The 24,176-nt window shown below is 41.7% G+C and overlaps 1 protein-coding gene across 1 annotated transcript in view; it reads left to right on the top strand.

The window, feature by feature from the left end:
- The first annotated feature begins 10,092 nt into the window (after window positions 1-10,092).
- The window catches only part of SLC25A14 (solute carrier family 25 member 14), a 24,883-nt gene continuing 10,799 nt past the window's right edge, over window positions 10,093-24,176 (top strand). Inside the window, exons 1-3 of the mRNA XM_036740127.1 lie at window positions 10,093-10,196; window positions 17,691-17,781; window positions 21,195-21,342. Coding sequence (XP_036596022.1) covers window positions 17,718-17,781; window positions 21,195-21,342 — 212 coding nt within the window. The 5' untranslated portion in view covers window positions 10,093-10,196; window positions 17,691-17,717. The remainder of the gene's footprint in view (window positions 10,197-17,690; window positions 17,782-21,194; window positions 21,343-24,176) is intronic.

The following is a 24,176-nucleotide window of genomic DNA, read 5'->3' as shown; positions in this document are numbered from 1 at the left end:
GACACTTACTAAGTGTATGAACCTAGGATGGAAATCTCTGATCCTGCCTAAGACACCTCATCTCTCTGAGGCTCAGGAAACTTCTCTGGATTTATTGGCTAAGTCATAGGCTAGTTGAGATCTGCATTGGTGGAAGGATTTTCCACATAAAGAGTTCCCTACCTTGACAGAATCGTAGCTCTTTCTAGCATCTTCATATATAAGAAAATAAGAAAAAGGAGCAGACAAGATGAAGCCCTGATCAAGAGATTTCACACGCCTGTAAACTTTTGTTTACTCATCAGCATGGAATGTGGAGTCAGAGAGCCCTGCTTCAAATCCTGCTGCTGCCTCTTCTTATTTGGCAGAGTTTGGACAACTGACCAGACCTCTGTGAGGCCCAGTTTCTTCTGCAGATGACCTTTGAGGTCCCTCCCACCTTGAAGTCTATGATTCTTTGAACCTCATCCCAAAACATACGCAGATATTCATTCTCCTTTGTCACCTTCTTTCCTGTGTCTGTAACATGGTTTTGTTGCCATTGTTTGGTTGTAGTTAGTATGTGTGTGTTGTTTTTCTGCCTTTGCTTTCCTTAATTTCCTCATGTCTTCAATATTTCTTTGAATTGTCCGAATTTATATTTTCTTGCAGTCAGTCAATGAGTGCTTGTTAAGCATCTACTCTGTGCCAGGCACTGTGCTAAGTGTTTGGGATACAAAAGAAGACAAAAACAGTCCCTGTCCTCAAGAAGCTCCCAGTTAACGGGGGGGACAACATGCAAACAATTATGTCCAAACAAGATAGAAATACAGGATAGATAGGAGGTAATCAACAGAGGGGAAGCATTGGCATTAAGGGAGATGGGGAAAGGTTTCCTGCAAAAGATGAAATTTTAGCTAAGACTTGAAGCAAGTTAGGGAAGTCAGGAGCAGGAGGAGGAGCAGGCATGCGGGACAGCCAACTCAAAGGCATGAGGATAGGGAATGGAGTGTTCAAGGAACTGCAATTAGGCCAATGTAGCTGATTCAGACTGTATTTGTTGTTCACTTGTTTCAGTTGTGTCTGACTCTTTGTGACCCCATTTGAGGTTTTCTTGGCAAAGATACTAGAGTGGTTTGCCATTTCCTTCTCTAGCTCATTTTGCAGATGAAATAACTAAGGCAAACAGGGTGAAGTGACTTACCCAGGGTCACACAGCTAGAAAGTGTCTGGGGCCAAATTTGAGTTCAGGAAGAGGAGTCTTCCCAATTCCCAGCTCAGTGTTCTGTCTACTGTGCCACCTAGCTGGAGTGTATGGAGGAGAGGAGAGTAAAGAAGACTGGAAAGGTAGAAAGGAGTCAGGTTATTAAGGGCTTTGAATGCCAAACAGTAGATTTCGTATTTGATCTGGGAGGTAATAGGGAGCTACTGTAGTTTATTGAATAGGGAGGTGATGGGGGGGCAGAGCCAAGATGACAGCTGGAAAGCAGGGACTTGCCTAAAGCTCTCCCACAGGACCCTCCAAGCACCTATAAAAATGACTCTGAACAAATTCTAGAACTGCAAAAACCCATGAAATATCAGAGAGAAGCAGGGCTCCAGCCCAGGACAGCCTGGATAGTCGCTGGGTAAGGTCTATCACATGGAGCTGGGAGTGGAGCGGAGCAGAGCCCAGTGTGAGCTGTGCCTGGACCAACCAGACTGGGAGGTGGGCAGAACAGGCCCTAGAACCATGAATCAGTGAGCTGTGGCAGTTATCAGACTTCTCAACCCACAAAAACCAAAGACAACAGAGAAGGTTAGTGGGAAAAGCTGCGGGGACAGAGTGAAAGGAGTTTGCGTTTTGGCCACCACCCCAGGGGCAGCAGAGGTGGTGCAGCTCTGAGGACAGAACTACAGCTGCAGTTGCTTCCAGCCCCAGGCCCACCTGGGGAGGAATTAAGTGGCGGATCAGAGCGGGAGTGCAGAGCCTGCTTAGATCTGAGTCTGGTCCGGGTTGGCGGTTCTTGGGGGAGGAGGAGCGCTGGCATGGCAGAGCTTGCTGTGTCGAAATAGCTCTGAAAACAACAGCACAGCCCCTCAAGCTTGGGAAAAAGTACTCTATACTCTACAAGCAGTCATACCCCGACGAAAAACTCTAGGGTCAAGTAGTTGGCTGGGAACATGGCCAGGCAGCAAAAACGGACTCAGATTCAGACTCAGCCTTTGGAATCTTTCTTTGGCGACAAAGAAGATCAAAACATACAGCCAGAAGAAGTCAACAAAGTCAAAGAGCCTACAACAAAAGCCTCCAAGAAAAACATGAACTGGTCTCGGGCCATGGAAGAGCTCAAAAAGGATTTGGAAAAGCAAGTTAGAGAAGTAGAGGAAAAATTGGGAAGAGAAATGAGAGTGATGTGAGAAAACCATGAAAAACAAGTCAATGACTTGCTAAAGGAGACCCAAAAAATACTGAAAAATACACTGAAGAAAACAACACCTTAAAAAACAGACTAACTCAAATGGCAAAAGAGCTCCAATAAGCCAATGAGGAGAAGAATGCCTTGAAAGGCAGAATTAGCCAAATGGAAAAGGAGGTCCAAAAGACCACTGAAGAAAATACTGCCTTAAAAATGAGATTGGAGCAAGCGGAAACTAGTGACTTTATGAGAAATCAAGATATTATAAAACAGAACCAAAGGAATGACAAAATGGAAGACAATGTGAAATATCACATTGGAAAAACAACTGACCTGGAAAATAGATCCAGGAGAGATAATTTAAAAATTATTGGACTACCTGAAAGCCATGATCAAAAAAAGAGCCTAGATATCATCTTTCAAGAAATTATTGAGGAGAACTGCCCTGATATTCTAGAGCCACAGGGCAAAATAGAAATTGAAAGAATCCACCTATCACATCCTGAAAAAGATCCCAAAAGGAAAACTCCTAGGAATATTGTCGCCAAATTCCAGAGCTCCCAGATCAAGGAGAAAATATTGCAAGCAGCCAGAAAGAAACAATTTGAGTATTGTGGAGACACAATCAGGATAACACAAGATCTAGCAGCTTCTACATTAAGGGATCAAAGGGCTTGGAATATGATATTCTGGAGGTCAGTGGAACTAGGATTAAAACCAAGAATCACCTATCCAGCAAAACTGAGTATCATGCTCCAAGGCAAAATATGGATTTTCAATAAAATAGAGGACTTTCAAGCTTTCTCAGTGAAAAGACCAGAGCTGAATAGAAAATTTGACTTTCAAATACAAGAATCAAGAGAAGCATGAAAAGGTAAACAAGAAAGAGAAATCATAAGGGACTTACTAAAGTTGAACTGTTTTGTTTACATTCCTACATGGAAAGATGATGTGTATAATTCATGAGACCTCGGTATTAGGGTAGCTGAAGGGAATATATATATATATACATATATAAAATCCAGTTAAGGGATGAGAGAGGAATATATTGAGTGAGAGAGGGAGAAAGGGAGAGATAGAATGGGGTAAATTATCTCACATAAAAGTGGCAAGAAAAAGCAGTTTTGTTGGGAGGGAAGAGGGGGCAGGTGAGGGGGAATGAGTGAATCTTGCTCTCATACGATTTGACCTGAGGAGGGAATAACATACACGCTCAATTGGGTATCTTACCCCACAGGAAAGAAGGAAGAAAGGGATAAAAAAGGGGGGACGATAGAAGGGAGGGCAGATAGGGGGAGGAGGTAATAGAAAGCAAACACTTTTGAAAAGGGACAAGGTCAAGGGAGAAAATTGAATAAAGGGGAATAGGATAGGAAGGAGCAAAATATAGTTAGTATTTCACAACATGAGTATTGTGGAAGGGTTTTGCATAGTGATACACATGTGGCCTATGTTGAATTGCTTGCCTTCTTAGGGAGGGTGGGTGGGGAGGGAAGAGGGGAGAGAATTTGGAACTCAAAGTTTTAAAAGCAGATGTTCAAAAAAAAGTTTTTGCAAGCAAGTAGGAAATAAGATATACAGGCAATGGGGTATAGAAATCTATCTTGCCCTACAAGAAAGTAAGGGAAAAGGGGATGGGGGGGAGTGGGGTGACAGAAGGGAGGGCTGACTGGGGAATGGGGCAATCAGAATATATGCCATCTTGGAGTGGGGTGGGGAGGGTAGAAATGGGGAGACAATTTGTAATTCAAACTCTTGTGAAAATCAATGCTGAAAACTAAAAATATTAAGTAAATAAATAATCATTTCAAGATCCAAAAATAAAAAAATAAAAAAAGAATAGGGAGGTGACATGATCAGACCTGTGATTTAGGAAGATCATTTTGGCAGCTTAATGGAAGATAGATTGGAGTGGAGAGAGAAAGCCATCGTAATAGTCCAGGTATGAAGTAAAGAGGGCTTATACCAGGGTAGGGGCAGTGTTAAAGGAGAGAAGGAAGTTTGGAAGGCAGGATTAACAGGATTTGGCAATAGATTGGTTATGAGGGGTCAGAGTGACAAGTTGAGGATGACACTTAAATTATGTGCTAAAATTGTATCTTGTTATGGTCCTCCTGACCTCCCCACCTCCTTCTAGTCAGTATAGTAAGTGTATAAGTAGCAATAGCAGCAAGGGAGATTGCAAAGGGGAACCTAGAAGTCAGGTACAAACTGTCCCAAAGATCAAAGGGGCATAATTTACAGATTGCATAATCCATTAACCAAAAATTACATCCTAATAATATGTGCTGAATCAGGGGAAGCCATCTATCAGGATTTTTCGGTCCTATGAGATCTATCTGTCTGTCTGTCTATCTATCTATCTGTCTGTCTATCTATCTATCTATCTATCCTGTCTATCCATCCATCCATCTATCTATCTATCTATCTGTCTGTCTATCTATCCATCTATTTTTCAGACAAATTTCAGACATCCACAGTAAGATAAGCAGAACATCAAATGGTGCTGATAACTCTTAAGATGATATGCACGTGTTAACTTTAAAGATTTACCGACAATTTTGAGATAATTCTGATATTTTAATGAACTAACCCTAAGGAGGCACATATAAGAGTTAGTCCTATAAAAATGAGACTTCAAACTCCTGCTCCTGAGCCCTCCTCTCTCTCCATCGGGTCCATTATGCCAAGTGCTCCCAACTCCAATTTGTGGTTACTTGAGTGATTATTTGTACTTTTCCTCCTCTTCCCATACTGTCCTCCTTCACCATCCCAAGTCCTGTTCCCACACAGTCTGCCTCTGTACCCCCTTTCACTGTTTGTTTCTGGACTTTCTGTGCTGTTTGCCCCTGTGCCCTCTGTGCCTTATTAAAGTGTGATTGTGGTTTCTTCCAGCTGCTGCTGTGGTCTTTCCTGGCAAGTACCCAAAGAATCGGGCGTGCCTGCCCTATTTCATACTTTCATAATTTAATTATAAATTCAGGTATTGAGCCTTGGTGACTGGGAAGATGGCAGTGCCCTGGACAAAGCAATAACACTCCATTATATGCATATATCTTAAGTTGTTCAGCTGTTCACCAATCAGTGGGTACCTAGCTATTTTCCAAGTTTTTGCTATTATAAGTTGTGCTATTAAGAATATTATTGTACAGATAGCTCTTTTTACCTCTCTCAATAAATTCCTTGTTGATACAGTCCCAAGACCAATGGGTTTAAGGGTATATACATCTTTGTAATTCTTATTGAATGATTATTCCATATTGTTTTCCAAAAATGTTGGACCAGTTCAAAACTCCATCAACAGCATGATAGTGTGTCTATGTTTACCATAGCCATGGCAGGAAATATTTTTTCATCTTTTATTTTACCATTATCAACATGACAAGTATTAGGTATGATCTCAGAATTGTTTTGATTTGCATTTCTCTGATTTTCTATCAAATAACAAGCTCCTACTATATGCCAGACATTGTTTTGGGCAGTAAGATACAAATATAAAGAAATAATCTGTACTTCAAGGAACTTACATTCTAATGGGGGAGACAAATATACATATGACTATAGACAGAATAAATATGCAGAGAATAAATGCAAATAAATACAAGGTAGTTGGGGAAGGAAAAAGGAGAGTACTAGCCCATGAGGGGATCATGAAAGGTTTCATTTAGAAGAGGGGGCTTGGGCTTTATGTTGAAGGAAGAGAGGGATTCTATGAAATCTAGGTGAGGAGGAAATGCATTCCAGGAAGAGCAAATATCCAATGTAAAGGCTGGTGATGGGAGATGGAGTTCTGTGTGTGTGAAACAGAGAAAATTCCAGTTTGGCTTGGTTGCAGAGTTCAGGAGCAGGAGTAATGTATGATGAGGCTGTAAACACAGGCTGGGGCCAGGTTTGGAAGGGCTTTAAAAGCTAAACAGAAGAGTTTGGATTTTATAAGAGAGGCAACAGGGAGCTACTTAAAGTTACTAACTAGGGGAATGAAGTGGGCAGATCAGAGATGATATAGTTATTAGATATTTTGAAAAGTTTTGTGTAGTCGGTGATAATTTTTTCTTCTTAGGAGTGTCTGTTTGAATCATCTGTCTTCTTATGCAGTAGAGAAGGGATTTTACTCTTACAAATTTGTGTCAGTTTCTCATAAATTTTTGGATGTCAGACTTCTCAGAGGAAGGGTTTATGGAGATAGGGTGGGCCCATAAGGAGACTCAAACTCTGGCAGAGGGAGAAAAGGTAGAACAGCCTAGGTTTGTTGAAAGTTTTCACATTGTGGGAAGCTCTGGTTTGGCCTGAAATAGCTCCTTGACAAAACCCTGAGATTCTGGGTAGGCCAGTTCTGGGTAAAGACCATTTTTATTGTGGAAAGTTGTAGCAAAGCTGGTCTAAGCAGATGACCTGATAGCCATATTCTGCAGGACTTTGTCCTCATTCCTCATCTACCTGCTCTTTTAACTTGGTTTGGATCTCCTGGGTTTTGCAATGGGTCAGCACCTGGATGTGGCTAGATACCTGCTTCCTGACTTGCATTTTCCCAGTTTGGTGCCTAGTGTGGTAAGCAATCAACTCATTCTGGTTATATATCTTGTCCTCATTGGATAAGATGATTTTGAGCCTTCCATAGGGTAGGAAGTTCTTGGAAGCTCTGCTCAATGTCAGGGGTCCATCCACCTGTCTGCTCCATCATTGTTGATGAGTTTGTCCAAATTCTCATTGCCCTCAGGAAGGTGGGAGAGCCCCACTTGTTGGAAGTAATTGTGCCAACTAGGCCTTCCAAAAGTCTGCTTGGAGGATTGTCAGATCTATCTCAGCACTGGGGGGGAGGGGGAAAGGAGTGGTGTGCTAAGTTGATTCTGGGGGCATTCTCAGATGCACCAACTCTGTTCCAGCTTTCCAGGAAGGCTGTAGAGAACGGACAAGGGAAATTACATTGAGATGTCGGAACTGCTGGATGTCCTCTTTTGATACAATGCTCTCTGCTGCAGGGAGACTCGGGCTTGGGAAAAGTAGGCTGGGGTATAGTGATGACTGGATTCTCAGAATATAGCTCACAATTTGCCATGCACATGAGCCCCAGTTTGGGGGTGGGAGAAAAAAGCGGGAGACTGGAAGGGAGAGAGAAAAGAATTTTCCCAGGACCAAATTGACATGAAAACACAAAATACCTATTCTTAGAGGGGTAAGTCAACTGGAAAAGAGGAAGAGGAACTCTGAGAAATGAAAGAGGAAGAAAACAGGGTTCAAGGAATAGAAATGGAAGGAAGAAAGGGGAATGAGAAGAGAGAAGGAAAGTATGAAGTTGGGAAAAGGGAAGGACAGGGTGAAGGATGGAGAGGAAAGAGAAAATGTAAAGAAAGAGTAAAGAAGGGACAGAGGAGAGAAAAGGGAAAGATGGCATTAAGAAGGAAAAGAAAGAAAAAGAGAAAAGGCCAAGAAAAGACAAATGAAGGGCAGGATAAAGGGGAAAAGAGGAGAAGAAAAAGGAAGAAGAAAGAAAAAGAGAAAAAAGAAGAAAAATGAAGGTGAAAGGTGAGGAATAAGAAGAGGAAAAGAGCTAGAAGGAGCTAAGGAAGGTGAGGAACTGAAGGAGAGGGAAAAGAAGATGGGAAAAGGAGGGAGAAATAGGGAGGGGGAGGAGGGTGGGGGGAAGTACACTTTCTTTCTTTTTCATAATTTCCCGATAGTCTTGACCTTTTGTACTTCCATATTAACATGATTGTAATTCAATACAATATGCTGGTTTTTTTCTGACTTGAGGAAAGCAGTTGGCTGCTTTAATTTATTAAAAAAAATTTTTTGTTGCATTTTGAGTTCAGAACAGTCTCCCTCCCTCCCCACCCCACATTAGAGAAGGCCACCATTTGACATGGATAAACACACACAGATATATGTAAAGCCATTCTATGCACACTTTTATTTATCAGTTCTTTCTCTGGAGGTGGATAGCATCTTCCTTCATATGTCCTTTGTAGTTGATTTGAGTATTTATAATACTCAGAATAACTTAGTCATTCACACTTATTCTTTGGATAATATTGCTGTCATTGCATACAATGTTCTCTTGGTTCTGCTCATTTCACTCTTCATTATTTCATAAAGTCTTTCCATGTTTTTCTAAAATCATTTTATAGCACAGTAGTATTTCATTACAATCATAGATCACAACTTGTTTAGCCATTCCCCAATTTATGGGCATCCCTTCAATTTCCATTTCTTTTAGATGATGCAACTCAGGTTCAGACTGGATCTCTTCACCATGGCATAGCATCTTGTACATTTCTGTTACATTATTGGTTTTGTTGGCATATAACTATATTATTTTCCAATAATTTCCTTTGTTCATTGTGATTTTCCCTTTCCCATTTTTTGATTTTGATAATTTTGTTTTCTTTTGCCTCCTTTTTGATTGTTACCTAATGGTTTATTATTTTATTGGTCATTTGGAAGAAAGGTGCATAGAAATGAAAAGATGGAGAGAAGGGGCCACTGGAACTATTTGCGGGCTCCTCATGAACCAATATTTACTAAGCCAACATTCTCAATGCTGAAGGAGGTATAAGGATAAAATCACAGTTCCTTTTCCTCAAGAAACTCGCAATTTAGTAAGGGTGGAAGACCCACAGATAACCCAGATTTTTTACAAAGTACATAATTGCATGAGAGAAGAACAAATAAATTCTTAGGAGAGCTCTGAGGGAGATGAGATAGGTAATCATTCACTGTACCCAGAGACTGCAGGGCCATCATTGCTTCACATATTGTTTTTGAAATATGGGGCTTAAGGATGAATCTGGGTCTCCTCCAATGTCTTTTCCTCTTCACCCCTTAATCTTTCAATACTCTAATCCGTTGTGTTTACCTAGAGTGGAAATTCCCAGAACAAAACCTGGGATGTGGTGTGGGGCGAGTTTGTGTGTGTAATGCTACCTGATAAGATAATAGGAGTTTCCAGGACATTTTACAGATGGGAAACTGAAACGCTGGGAGGTGAGATGACAGAATTATAAGAGAAACAGATCTAGAGTGGGGGAAAAGGACTCGAGGGGCCATTCAGTCCTGTCTCCTCATTTTTACAGAGAGGAGAAATGGTATGACAAAGAGTAACCCAGAGGTAGTAGTAGACAGGATTTGAACCCAAGTCTTCGGTTGCTGCTTCTCATCTCCCACAATGCCCAGCTGTTATATCACCTGGGCTGAATACCCTCCCCTTTGTGGGACAGTTTCTTCCTTTGCAAAATACGGATGACCATGTTCGTCTCCTGTCACTCCCAGGTGGTTGTGAGGAAGCGGTAAACCTCCGAGGGAGACAGAAATAGGAATGAGCTTTATGAATTCATTCCGCTTGGAACCAGCCCCCTGGGGCCTCCCCAGCAGGTGCACAAGCGCCACCTGGGCTCTTTCCCGCACCCCTCCTCAAATGCCCCTCTCCTTTTCTGGCCCCCTCCCCCGCGGACCCAGGTTCAGCAACCCCCCCGGGGCGGCAGACGCACAGGGACGTGACGTCAAATGACATAACATGATTTGACGTGACGTTGCCCCCTTCCCCGGTGAGGAGTGAACCTCTCCCTCCGTAGAAGCCAGGCTGCCCCGCCTCCATCCCTCCTTTCCCTGCTCGGCTTCGGCTCACGGGATTTCGGGTGAACCAGTCACTGATGGGGGACCCCCCCCTCCTAATCCCACCCCCCCCCCCCCCGGCCAATGTTGCCTTGGCAACAGCTTGGCCACTTCCGTCGGGTGCTCCACTCCGCTTCCGGGTCGGCGTTGCGGTGTCTTCGCCCGTAAGAATCTACCGACCCCTCTCCAGCCCCGTCTCCGGTCCCGTCGTGGACTGATGAACCCGAGCCGGTGAGTGGCCGCCCCCCCGCGGGCCCGGGCCGTCCGTGCATCCGTCCGCCCTGGGCTCGATCCCATTTCTGCTCCCACCAGCTCTTCACCCCACCGGGCCTGGCAGCCAGCTGGGCGCCTCCCCTCCCCTCCCGGTCCCTCCCCCTCCCTGCCGGCCGGTCGGGCCCTTGCACGTGTCCGAGGAGCTGGCCAGCACTGCTGCTCCTGCTGCTGGTCCTGGGGGTAGCGTCCTTTCTTCCCTGCCCCAGCCCACGTGCCGGCCTGGGCTGACGCGGAGGCCGAGGACGAAGCGAGCAAACAGGCGCCTGCCTAGTGGGGACTCGGCTAGAAAGAGCTCACATTTCACGTCCCCTTTCCTTGAAACACCCCTTCGAGGAAGGCAGTGCAGGGATTATTATTCTGGTTTAGTAGAGGAAACTGAGGCTCCGAGAGAGGGAGTGGAAGTGCCCAAGGTCACAAAAGCTAGGCCATGGTATAGCCACGACTAGAATTCAGGACTTTTGCCTTCCATTTCAATGCTTCCCCCAGCCCCCAAATCTCGAATCCATTACTCTGTTACCGATATCGAAATTCCCACATTAGCCATTCCTTTGGATTAAGGCATTCAAGAGTCCCATTGCTATGAACATGTTACCCGACAGGGGTAATGTATCCTAAGAAACACTCCTTTAAGGTGATTCTGCTCTCCTCCAACGGAACCCTCCTTTGCAGCAAAGGAAGAGGGGAAGGGAACAAGCATTTTTAAAGCTCATGCTGTATGCCAAGCCCTTTACAAATATCTCATTTGACCCTCACAACAACTCTATGGAGTAGGTGCTGTTAGGATCCCCATTTTACAGTTAGGGAAACAAGGCTGGGACAAGGTAAGTGCCTTGCCCAGGATCACAGAGATTGTAAGTGTCTGAGGCTGGATTTGAACTCAGGTCTTTCTGACTCCAGGTCCACTACTCTATCTACTATGCCACCTACCTTCCTAATTCAGTTAAGATACTACTCACCTCCTGATGGAGAGATGATAGAGTCAGACTGCAGATTGAGATCTATTTTTTTTTGGACATGGCCAATGTGGGAGTTTGCTCAACCAAATATGTTTGTAACAAGGGTCTTATTTTTCTTGCTTTCTCAATTGAGAGAGGGTGAGAGAGAAAGAAGGCAGATTTCTGTTAATTTGATAAAAAAAATTCAGTTAAGCAAAACAATTTAATATTGGCTGTATTTAATAATAGCTAGCATTTCTATAGGGCCCATTATATGCCAGGCACTGTGCTAAGCACTTTGATCCTCATAACAACTGTGGGACATGCTATTGTTATCCTCATTTTACAATTAAGAAAATTGAGGCAGAGAGGTTAAGTGACTTGCCCAAGATCACACAACTACTAAGTAGCTGAGATCAAATACCACTGCATAACTTAGTTGCCAGCATACGCCTCATACCATTCCAATAGCCCATTTCTTCTCTCTCAGGAAGGTATGCTTCACCTCTAAAGTCATGAGTGAGCATTGCATTGATCAGAGTTCTCATGTCTTTTGATGTTGTTCTTCACTTTGTTGTGGTCATTGCGTAAATTGTTCTCCTGGATCTGCTTATCATTCTGTATCATTTTCATAAAACTTGTGCCAAATTTCCCTGAATTCTTCATATTTGTCATTTTTACAGCACAAAAGTCCTTGACAGTCACACATTGTATAGCCATTCACCAATTAATGGCCATCCACTTTGCTCAACTACCACTGAAAGTCACATAGTGCTTATTTTGAGGGTACCTTTCGCTCTTCTCTTTGATCCCCTTGGAGTATATTCCTCATAGTAATAAGCTTATTCTTGCCAACAATACTTTATCAGGTTAGGTTGCAATAGAAATGTGACCATAAGTACCGTTTTCTGTTAGTGGTACCCTTGCTGTTCCTTCTTTCTTATCCTAGAATTCTAGATTTCAAGGTGGCAAGGACCTTAGAAATCTAATCCAGTCATTTCACTTTACTCAGAAACTCAGGCCCAGGAAAGTAGTGACTTGCCCAAGGTCACACAGGCAATAAGTGGAAGAACTAGAACCTCCATGGTTAGGGATTAGGTCCAGAAGTTGAGGAAGGATATTGATAAGAATGGTTTTCTGACAAGTTTTCCTGAACAGGTGCTTAAGGTCATTGTTTAGGCCCTTGTTAACTCCAGGTAGTCTGAAAGTCTTAGTGCAGTTTCAATTCTACCTCCACAGCAGCTCCTACATTGGTCTTCTCTCTATTCCCATGACCACTACTCAAATTCAGATCCTCATTGCATCTTGCCTGGATTACTGCTTTTTAATTGGTATCTTTGCTTCTAGCCTTTCCCCTATTTAATCCACCCTCCTCAAAGCCACCAAATTACTGTTCCTAAAGCACAGATCTAACTGTGTTATTCCCCTGCTCAGAAATTTTCAGTGGCTTCCTCTTGCCTCTGGGATAAAACACAGCCTCCTCAGCTTTACACTTAAAAGCCTTTTACAATCTGGTTCCCACTACCTTTCCAAACCTATATTCTGTACTTTCTTTTGTTCTTTGTAAATGTTTTGTGATAATCTTTTTCAAAAACACAAAAAAATGCTGCCTGATGACTCCTCCTCCCTTATGACAGTTGAGCAAAACAAATCAATTAGTTAGTCATGTCCAAAGATGTATGCCTCATTCTAGACTCATTGTTCCCCATCTTTCAATTGAGAGGTGGGAGGCTTGCTTCACTGGCAGTTTTCTGAAGTCCTGTTTGGTCATTGCATTGATAACTATTCTGAAGTCTTTTGTTGTTTTTTTCTTCATTTTATTACACATTATTGTAGTCACTGTATAAGTGGTTCTTCTGGTTCTTTGTACTTCACTTCCCAGCCAAACTGGCCTACTAGCTATCCCCCAAACAACTCCATAGCCTAGGCTATACCCGATGCCTGAAATATACTCCCTCCTTGCTGCCATGTTTTAAAGTCCTTATCTTTCTTCAAGGCTCAGCTTAAGTGCTACCTCCTGACCATTCCTGATCTCCCTCTCTCCAGATGTAGTAACTCTTTCCCTCATTAAATTATCTTTTATTTATTTAGCTGTACACATGTTGTATCCCCCAAATAGAATTGTAAGCTCTTTGAGATCAGGGACAGTTTTCTTTTTGTCTTTATCCCTAGTGCCTATCACAGGGCCTTGCACATAGTAGGTGCTTGAAAAAAGTTTGGATTGAATTGAATGGTCTATGACCCCAGGGTCATCTTTGACTCTTCCCTTTTCTTCATCCTTATGTGTATTGTCTGCTAAGTCTTGTTTATTTTCCTTTAAAATGGCTGTTGGGTTTGGTCCTTCATTTCTGTTTTCATTGCCATAAACCAAGTCCAAACTCTCATCAATTCAAGCCTTGATTACTAAAACAGCGGGAGGAAATGTGCCTTGTTATTGCTGGTTTTTTTGTCTGGACTTGGATTTTCGTTAGCATAGGGAATCCCTGATCAGGAGACTGCTCCACCAATGCAGATCTGCAACTGTTCTTAGTTTCCTGAGACATAGAGATATTGTGACTGTCAAAACAGCCACTGTCACTGTCACACAGTATATGTCAGAGGCAAGACTTGAACCCAGGTCTCTCTGACTATGAGGGTGGTTCTCTATCCACTATGCCACGCTGCCCCTCTTTTATTACCGTATGCTATCAATACTACTACATGTATATGCTATTTATATAATGTATATAACTATGTCTAAGCCATTCTCCATTGTCTCTTGAATGCCAATTTATTCTTTTTACATGCTACAGCTAAACTCTTCCTAAAGCCCCTCTTTGATCAGGTCATTCCTCTGCTAAAGACCCTACATTATCTTCTTAGTGTCTACCATATCATGGCCAAGTTACTCTGCTTGGTACTCCAGGAGCCCTGTTTATCCTTATGCCCTGTGAAATTGCTCCAGTTACATTCATCTCCTTATTGTATTAGGCATTTACCATGCTCATTCCCATGTTCTGGACCTTTGCTCAGAAACTCTGAGTCCTGCCCAGTTAGATTTTTTAAATAGGTGTGAGGGACTTCTGGTAAAAGGGCATTCAATTCAACAATCCGTAAGCACCTACTATGTATAGGGTGCCATGCCAGGTGTTTGGGCAAAAATGAAGTGATCCCTTGGTAGGTATACAACAAGTAAATTCAGGTCCTGAAAAATGGAGGGTCTCAGGGAGAAATAAGATAGTTGTCCCAAGCATTTACTAAGGAAATAGGTCTGTTTGGTGGGGTCTCTTCCACTATCCCCTGGGAATGGAGACGATGTTTTGTACTTGTATCTTGAGGAGACAACGCCCCCTCGGCTGAGTCATTGCAGGGAGTGTGCAGGGTCTTTTCCTGCTCCCACAGCATGCAGATCACGGAACATTAGGAATGGATGAGACTTTCCCGATAAAGAAACGAAGGCCTAGGAAGGCTGTGTTGACTTTTGCAAGGTTCCACAGCTAATGGGGAGCAGAGCTGGGCTCTTCTGCCTCCCACTGCAGCGTTTGTTCTTCTGTATCAGGCTCTTCTATCTATACTATTATTTGTATTACAAAAGCATTACTAATGGCATTTTCATCAGTGTGTGGGGATGTAGCTGAACAAATTATTGTGTAGAGAAGCCTCCTTGCTCTGCCTGTTGCTGCTGTATCTTTTAGACTTATCTTTTACAGCATCCTTGTACCCCAAAGGCCAATCCATGCCAAGTAGGCCCATAGCTGTGCTGCATGTTTTTTAAAGGAAGCTTCCATACTACTAGAATGTAGACCTCCTTCTTGGCCCACAATAGATTGGCATTTATTGAAAACTTCAATTTTACCTGCCTGTGGGGAAGATTTCTCTGCCTCGCTTTGGTTGCAGACAATTCTCTATGTAAAAACCCAGTCTCTCTCTGGAGAGACTGGGAAATGTAGGGATCGGCTTCAGGTTTGAAGTTATTGGGGAGTGTCAGTGTTTAAGAAAGCATCAAACCGTTTCTATGAAATAGTTTTTAAAAATTGAAAGATCCCCTCTTCTCCTGCCCCCCCCCCAAAAGAAAGAGCTGAAACAGAAAGAATGAACAAAGGACAAAGGAAGCAACAGAGAATCAAATGTAGAATATCAAAAGGGAGGAGTTGTGGATAAAGTCAAGAAACGGAGAGGAACTAGGCCAAAAAAGAGAAGAGAATGACCCAGGGTGTGTTAGTCCAGATAAAAGAAAAAGGACATCTCTTATGTTATAAGCCAAAGAGGAGATAACGTTGTTCCCCCCCCCATCCTCGTTGTTCCTCTCATTCCTCCTGGGACAGGATGGTGGGAGGAGGATGTTGAAAAGATAATAGTTTCATCCCACAGCTGGAGGATAGAAATAAGAAGGACCAGGCAGAAGGACTACAGTCCCATAGCTCGGAGCCTGCAAGACAGCGTAGACAACAGGAAAGAAGGACCTCTTTTATTCCTTGAAAGCCCCCCACAATAGTGGGATAAGTTAATGCTTTCTACCTGAACGCAATCGACGGAATAACAGGAATGGGGATTGTGAGTTACTTCAGCTCTAAGGTCTAGCTTTTAAGTCTCTCATACCGCAGACAAGTTTAGGTTAGACATCTGTGTGTGGGTCTGCAGCAGGCAAAAGGAGGAGGGTACTGCTGATGAAGCCAGAGAGGTTGTGGTGGTGGTGGTGGAGGAGGTGGTGATGGATCAGTAAGGGAAAGTTGGGCTTTCTAAAAATGGAATTATTTAGTGAAAACTTCATATTGACTCTCAACACGAATAACTAAATGTGTTTATGTACAATTAGACTGATTTAAATGCATAAAATGGCATGAGTCTGCAGTCACTCCCTTTTCCTAATATGGATATAATGTAGATGCTCTTCTGGGTTTTCTTTTTTAAAATTTGCATTATATTTCATAAAGGTATTTCCAGATTTCTTTATAGTTCTCAAAAATGTATTATAGCATTCTGTAGTATTAATGTGCTGTAAGTTATTTAACCACGATCCAATTCTTTGAAGTTTGGATTATTTCTGTTTTGTAGTAATTACATATAATGCTGCTATGAGAATCATGAAAGTCTTTGAATAGAGAACTGTTTTTTCCCCCGAAAATGCCTTCAGGATATCTTCTCGACATTCTGTATACTTATACTACCAGTTTGTTTTCTCCTCGAAATTCTACAGGTGTTTAATACCACCAGCACCGGATGCATGTACCTGCTTCTCTCCGATCTTCCCGTCTCCCTCCCAGCATTGTTTTGTTTTATTTTTTTCGAATTTGATAGGTGTGAGATGGTACCTCAAAGTTGGTTTAATTTGCATTCCATTATTAGTGAGTACAGTCAAGCATTTTTTCAAGTGGTTGTTAACAAATTATGATTCCTCTTTAAAATTGTCTCTTCATAGATTTTGATCATGGACTGGGAGTTCCTTTTGTTAATTTTTAACGGTTCCTAATGTATTTTAGATGTTGTTTTCTTTGACATGTTTGCTGTAATTTTTTAAAAATAATCTGTTTTTTCTCTTATTTCATTTTTGTTGTTGTTGTGAAGGACTTTTAAAGCATTTTGATAATCAAGCACATTTGCCTTGTTCTTAATTTCTTCTGTTTGTTGAATAGAAAAAAAATTCACCTCCCTGCCATAATTGGGACAAATATATAATTTAATTTTTTTCTAATATCCTTTTTATGTTTGTCTCTCCAGCTGGAATTCACTGAGGCATACGGTGGAAGATATGGGTTAAGGCTTGGTTTTTAATGGCAGAAATCTTCCTTTTTCTTCTTGGATGCTTGCAAATGAGGACTATCCAAGACTATCTAGTGGCTGAAATGCTACCTGGTGACTCATTTCATGTCATTACTGGTTAATTTTTTTTCCAATTACATGTAGCATTCATTTAAAAAAAATATTGAGTTCCAAATTCTTTCCCTCCTTTCCTCCCCTCCCCCCTTCTGAGATGGCAAGCAATTTGGTACAGTTTATACAAGTGCAATCATGCAAAACATATTTCCGTATTAGTCATGTGAAAGAAGACACCAACCAAAAGAAAAAAAACATATTAAAAATACAGAAAGTGAAAAATAGTGTATACTTTGATCTGTATTCAGACGCCATCAGTTCTTTCTCTGGATGTGGATAGCATTTTTCATCATGAGTTCTTTGGGATTGTCTTGGATCATTGTATTGCTGAGAATAGTTAAGTTAGTCACAGTGGATCATTGTACAATATTGCTGTTCTTGTGTACATTTTTCTCCTGGGTCTGCTCACTTTGCTTTGCGTTGGTTCACGTAAGTCTTTGCAGGTTTTTCTGAAGTCATTTTGCTTGTCATTTCTTATACGTTACTGGTTTCTTATGAGGCTAGTTTCACCTGGACCTGTTTCATTGAGTAGTTCTGATAAATTTTGATGAGCAAATGTTTAACTTGGTTTTTTTCATGTATCACTGTTATTTCCCAGTGTACTACCTGCTCTCTCTCTCCTGTCCCCCCTCCCCTTCGCTCTCTTATATTTGTTTCTTTACAGCAACCGGAGACCACTCTAGGTCATGAGATGTCTGGGCTGAATTGGAAACCCTTTGTCTATGGCGGCCTTGCTTCTATTGTCGCAGAGTTTGGTAAGGATCTTGTGAAAGTTTTGGAATCTGTTTTCCTGGTAGCAGTTGGTTGGCTCTAGGCTTTTGTTATAAACTTAGGCCAAAGGAAACAAATATAGTAGCTCATTTGTATCAGAAATGGTTGTCTTAAAACATTTTCTTTAATATTTTGGGGACTGTTTCAGTGTGAACATTCCTATCCAAGTAGATCCTAATACCTTTCTGATCTCAAACATGTTTTTCAAAAGTAGCTGAGGTCAAAAGCGTATATATCCCCCTTCAGCCAACTTGTTGATGAGCCTCAATGAACTTTATTGGGTTGATTCTCAGATGTTTAACTGACTGTATAGAGCTTCTCCACCATTGGCTGCAAAGTATGGAATCAATCTGATTTCGATATTGATCATCTGGTGATGTCCATGTGTAGAGTTGCCTTTTGGGTTGTTGAAAAAGAGTGTTTGATATGGCCAGTGAGTTATCTTGACAAAGTTTTATCAGTCTCTGCCCTGCTTCATTTTGTACTCCAATGCCAAACTTGCCTGTTATTCCAATTATCTTTTGCTTTCCTATCTTAGCATTCCAATCCCCTATGATGAGTGTGACATTTTTTTTGGTGTTATTTCTAGAAGATGTTGTAGGTCTTCCTAGAACTGATCAACTTTGGCCTCTTTGGCACCAGTGGTCAGGAGTATAGACTTGTATTACTGCGATGTTGAATGGTTTGCCTTGGATTCAAGCAGAGATCATTTGGTCATTTCTGAGATGATACCACAGTGCTGCTTTTCTCCCCCTTTTGTTGATTATGGGGGCTACTTCATTTCTTCTAAGGGATTCTTGCCTGCTACAAATAGTATTATTAGAGGTCATCCTCAGGCTTTGTACAAGTAAGCTTTGAGGGAGAAAAGTATGACAGATTGTGACAGTAGATGTTCTTCTTAGGTCCCCATAGGAATGGGAAGCTAAATAAGGTGACAGTAGCACATCGTCAACACCATCATCACAGTCAATCCTTCATCTGTTGGTGCTTTGTGGCATATAAAGAATGTTTTTTTACCTTGTCAGAGCCAGGGAGACCTTCAAAGCAGGGTTCAAGTCCTGCCTCAGACAATCCCAGCTGTGTGTGCAACACCCTGGGCAGGTCACTGAACCTCTCAGTGCCCCAGGCAACTCTCTGTAACTCTCAGTTACAGATCCAAATTAGTAGATGCAATCTTTTCATCTGGAGCTCCTGCACTGATAGAATTATGGGCTCAGACAGAGCCAACAACCTTGTGAGAGGTGTGAGGGCAAGCCCTATTATCTCCACTTGATTGAGGCCTAGAGAGATAAGGTCACATATTGACTAAATATCAGAGACAAGACTTAAAACCCAGAGCTTCTTATTCAAAATCTTAGTCTCTTTCCAGTATACCATGTTGCCTCTCTTAAGCTATACATTGATAGAACTTGTGCTTAGTTGTAGGCAGATGAAGCTATGAAAAACCAGATTTAAGGGAGCCTTTTCTGACATTTGAGCTTTCTGACAATAAATTGCAATAGTCATCAAGGCAAAGTGATGGAAATGAAAATGGAGAGCTGGATAAGCTAGGTAGATTCAGTGGGATCTCATATAAATCCTCTTATTTGATTTTAGGCTTCTAGATTGAAGAGAGTGGTACATTTTCTCATCTCTTCTCTTGTGCTTCTTATTATATAGGTTTTTTTTTCTTTTTTGGTACTTGGACCACCAAAGACTGTCATCTTGGGAACTTACAATCCTTGAAATAATACTTGCTTCAGTTTAACCCATTTAATTTATAATAACCCCGTCTATGATTTTATAACAATGAAAAAGGGGTGTAACTAAACAATACTTATTTTACCAGATCTTGGGATTTGGGGATGAGTTCTCCACTGCCAGAGAGACCAAGTTCAGTGGAGCCAAACAGAACTTTCTTTCAGTTTGGCCCCAACCTGCCTTTCCGACTTTGTCACCTACTGCCTCATATTCTATAGTCTAGCCAAACTAGACCCCTTGATGTTATGCCAACATAGCCATGCTTTTTAACCTTGTCATCTAAACTGATTCTTAGGCTTCCAGTGCCTCTCTCCCTTATTGACATCCTACCCATCCTTCAAGAATCAGGTCAAATGCTACCTTTTGGGCTCTTTCTTTCTTGATTTGGTGATCTGTCTCTCCCTCTTTGTCTCCCCACCTTCTAAGCTGGAAGTGATGTCTCCCTAATTTGATCCTGTAGTACTTTAGTCTCCTTTCATACATTTCTATTCTAATTTGTGTTATTTATTTTCTTTTTTTCATATTAGATTATAAACTTTTTGATGGACTTTGTCTTGCTTATTATCTTTGTAGCTTCCCTTAGAATTTTCAAAACAATCTAAAAGGAAATAATCTCCAAGGTCCACTCTAACTCTAAATTCTGTGGAAAATAATTGACATTCTTTTTTTCTAAATAGATTTTTATTGGTATCTTTTTTGTTTTTTGGATCACCAACACTTCCCCTGTGTCTCTTCCCCTCCCCCTCCTGATGGAATAAGAGAAAAAATTTAGCAAAACCAATCAACATATTAAAAAACCCCTGAGATTATATGCATTGCTTTATACCTGGGGACCTTCATCTCTGCAAAAGAGCAGGAGTTGGTAATTGACTTGTTCTTAACTGAAAGGCTGGTTGGACTGTTCATCTGAGAATAGCAGAAAACAATTGCCTGGCAATCTATACCTCCTCTATAAGTTTGCAGTAATGAAAAAAGAGTTTGAGTTTAACAACAGATAATTCCCAGATCTCTCTTAGTATTCATTCTGCACTTATTTGTAGGACTTTTGGAGCATTTTGTGGGACAAAAACTCAGTCCTAATAGCATACTACAAAAACAACATTTTGGTTGTTGATTACATTTTATAGAATTAGCAATGAATTAAAACCCTGCCTAAAATATCTTGCTATACCGTGAGTTCAATAGTATTAATACTAGAAGTCATCTAGCAATATGGTAATTTGTGATTATAATAATGTAATAGCTTACATTTCAATAGTACTTTAAGGTTTACAAAGTACTTTGCATATATTATCTCATTAAAGTACTTTTCACTTTAACACAAAAAAGCCTGGTCCTCTGACAGCTTTCTGTTGCAGTGTAGAATCACAGCACCATAGAGCTGGAAGGGAAAGACCATCTTGTCTAACTCTTGCATTTTATAGATGGAGAAGCCGAGGCCCCAATAAAAGCAATCATGTGCCTAATATCACACATCTAGTCAGCATTTGAGTTACAATTATGATCTATTGACTCCTAGTCCAGTTTTGTGCTATTGGTTATGAGAGTGACTTCTAATCTTTTTTTAAATTGTCATATATTTGGACTCAATTCTTGGGCTCAGATTTGCCCCTGGTACTCCTTGTAAATATCTCTGAATGGATGTTTCCCTCTCCAGGAACCTTTCCAGTGGATCTTACCAAAACACGTCTTCAGGTTCAAGGCCAAACCATCGATGCTCGCTTTAAAGAGATAAAGTATAAAGGAATGTTCCATGCCTTATTCCGGATCTATAAAGAAGAAGGTATTCTAGCCCTGTATTCTGGGTAAGACCATGTTTCTCCTTTTTACGATACGTAGAATTTTCAAAGAAGCCACAGAATTATAAATATATGGTTGTGTACTCTTCATGTTAACCAATATGTTATCCAGTTCATACTTTACTTGCCAAACCTTAAGTCCGGCGTTCTATGTTATGTTGTCTATAACTGATAGATTCCCAAATCAGTGTGACATCCTAGAACTGGAATTTTCTCATCTTCATAAAGGTTAGTTGTAGCCGTCATAAGTAGCCTAATTAACCATCTGTCAGGGTCTGTGGTTCTGTAATAATTACTTCCTTGCTGGGTTGAAAGAATTGGAATTCCCCTTTAAAGGAAGAGTATTCTAGCTCTTGGCCTATGAAATGGAAAGCACAGAAAGTGAGAGTGATGTGGAAAGAGTGTCTGTCGCTTATTGCCTCCTTCACCTTGAGCAGATCACTCTCTGGGACTCGGTGCCCTCATCTGTAAAAATGAGGACATTGTACTAGATGACCTCTAAGGTCCCTTCCAGCTCTGACATGCTGGTCAATTAGATAATTTGAAGGTAGGCCTCCAGAAAGTCTGATTATCTGGGGCCTCTCCCAAAGTATTTACACTATAATATTGTATTTTAGAGCTGTCTCTATTTCTGTATTAGTCCTTCTTTAAAGTGAGTTCCATGACAACAGGGACTAAGTTTTACCCGTAAACCTTGTATCTTTCCCAATGCTAGTACAGTGTTTTTAAAATTTTTTTTTATTTTTTGAGAGGGGAAGGCAGGGCAATTGGGGTTAAGTGATTTGCCCAAGGTCACACAGCTAGTAAGTGTGCCAAGTGTCTGAGGCCAGATTTGAACTCAGGTCCTCCTGACTCCAGGGCCGTTGCTCTACTTGCTGCACCATCTAGCTGCCCCTAGTATAGTGCTTTCCATACAGTAGGTGCCTAATTACTATTTGTTGAACTGAATAGAATGGAAATTAACCTTATCAATCTTAGCCAAATGTTATTTGGACAGAAAAACTACAGGAAAAATCAAATTGTAATGCATTCTGAAGTGAACTGGTAATGATTCACCAATATCCCATGTCTTCATGTTCCTTATGACCAACATGGATAATCAAAACATTTCTTGCTTTTGTCAGCTTCTGCAATCTAATTCCACAAACACTGTTTCATTGCCTGGTACATAGACTGTGCTTGGTACTGGGGAGACAAATACCCAAACCAAGGATCCACTGTCCCTAAAGAGCCTCCATTCTGCTGAGAGGCTACCTCGGGTACATAGATAAATGAATAGAACCTTGGTGGAGGAGGGAGCAGCTATGTTTACTCTTTCTTGTGAGGTAGGCCATGGGGGCATCAGGACAGGCTTCATGTAGGGGCCTAGGAGCTATGCTGAGCCTGGAAGGAGATCCAGATTCTGAGAGGAGGAGCTGAGGGAGGAGTACATTCCAGGCATGGGGGATGGCTTACATGAATTCACAGAGATTGATTGTCAAGTGTGAAGAAGAACTAATAAGCCAATTTGTTTAAAAAGTAAAGTACATGAGAGGAAATAATATGCAATAAAGTTAGAGAGGTACGTTGGAACCAGATAGAAGACAGCTTTAAATTCCAGGCTGAAGAGTTTGTTGGTTTTTAAAAAAAAACAATAGGGAACCACGGATAGCTTTTGAGCAGAGGAATAACTTGGTCAAACCTGTGTCTTTGGAAGATTATTTTGGCAGTTTCATGGAGGGTGGATTGGAGAGGAGAGAAACTTGAAGCAGTGATCCTAATTAGGAGCCTGAACTAGCACACTGACTGTGGGAGGAAAAGGGGGGCCAAATGTGAGAGGTCCCATGGTGGTACAGTGTGGGAGACTCGGCAACTGGCAGAGTAGGGGCTATGTGGGACAAGGAAGGGTCAATGATGACTCTGAGGTTAGGAATCTAGGTTACTCTGAAGCCACCCAGATCATGGTGTCCTCAGCAGAAATAGGGAAGTTTGGAGGGGGCCGTAGTTTGTGTTGATGGAGCACTAGCTGAGACCTGTCTCACAGTCCTTGGTAATGAGGGGATTGGAATTTAGGTGAGAGATTCAGGATGGATTTGGGAGTTATCTACTTAGAGATAATCGATCTAATGGGAGCTGCTGAGATTACCAAGGGAGAGAGTATAGCCAGAGAAGGGAAACCAGGACAGAGCTTTGGGGGACACATACTTAGGGGATAGGAGATGGATGAAGAGCTGAGAGGGAAGACTAAAGGCGAGTAGTCAGATAGATAGGCAGATAGCGTCATGGAAGCCAAGAAAGGGAAGTACTAGGACCATAAGACAGTCAGCAGTGTTAGAAATTGTAGAGAGGTCAGGGAGGATGAGGCCTGAGGAAAAAGCTATTAGATTTAGTAGTTATGAGATGGTTGATAACTCTTGAGAGAGCCACTTTGGGTGGTGGGATCAGAAGCTAGATTTCAAGGGGTTGACAACTGGGCTTGGTAACAAATAGTAGCAGCAAATACAGATAATTCTTTCTAAGAGTTTGGCAGTGCAGGGGAAGAGAGATGGTGATAGCTGGAGGGAGTGAAGCTTTGAGGGTAGAGAACTCTTTCATATATTTGTGGCCGGTGGAGAACTGAGCCACAGCTTCAGAGACATAAGAGATAAAATTCCCTGGGTTCCCGAGCAGCCTTTTAAAAGGGTAAGATCTTTTACAGGGGTGGGAACCCTGTAGCCTTGAGGCCACATGTGGCCCTCTAGGTCCTCAAGTGTGACTGAATCCAAACTTCACAGAACAAATCCCCTTAATTTGTTAAGATTTGTTAAGGATTTGTTAAGGATTTGTTAGGATTTGTTAAGAGCCCCTGCTCTAGTGTCTCT

This window comes from Trichosurus vulpecula, chromosome X, assembly GCF_011100635.1.
Source record: "Trichosurus vulpecula isolate mTriVul1 chromosome X, mTriVul1.pri, whole genome shotgun sequence".
Taxonomy (NCBI): domain Eukaryota; kingdom Metazoa; phylum Chordata; class Mammalia; order Diprotodontia; family Phalangeridae; genus Trichosurus; species Trichosurus vulpecula.
The sequence above is the reverse complement of the archived record's forward strand: the minus strand, read 5'-3'. Positions and strand labels throughout refer to the sequence as shown.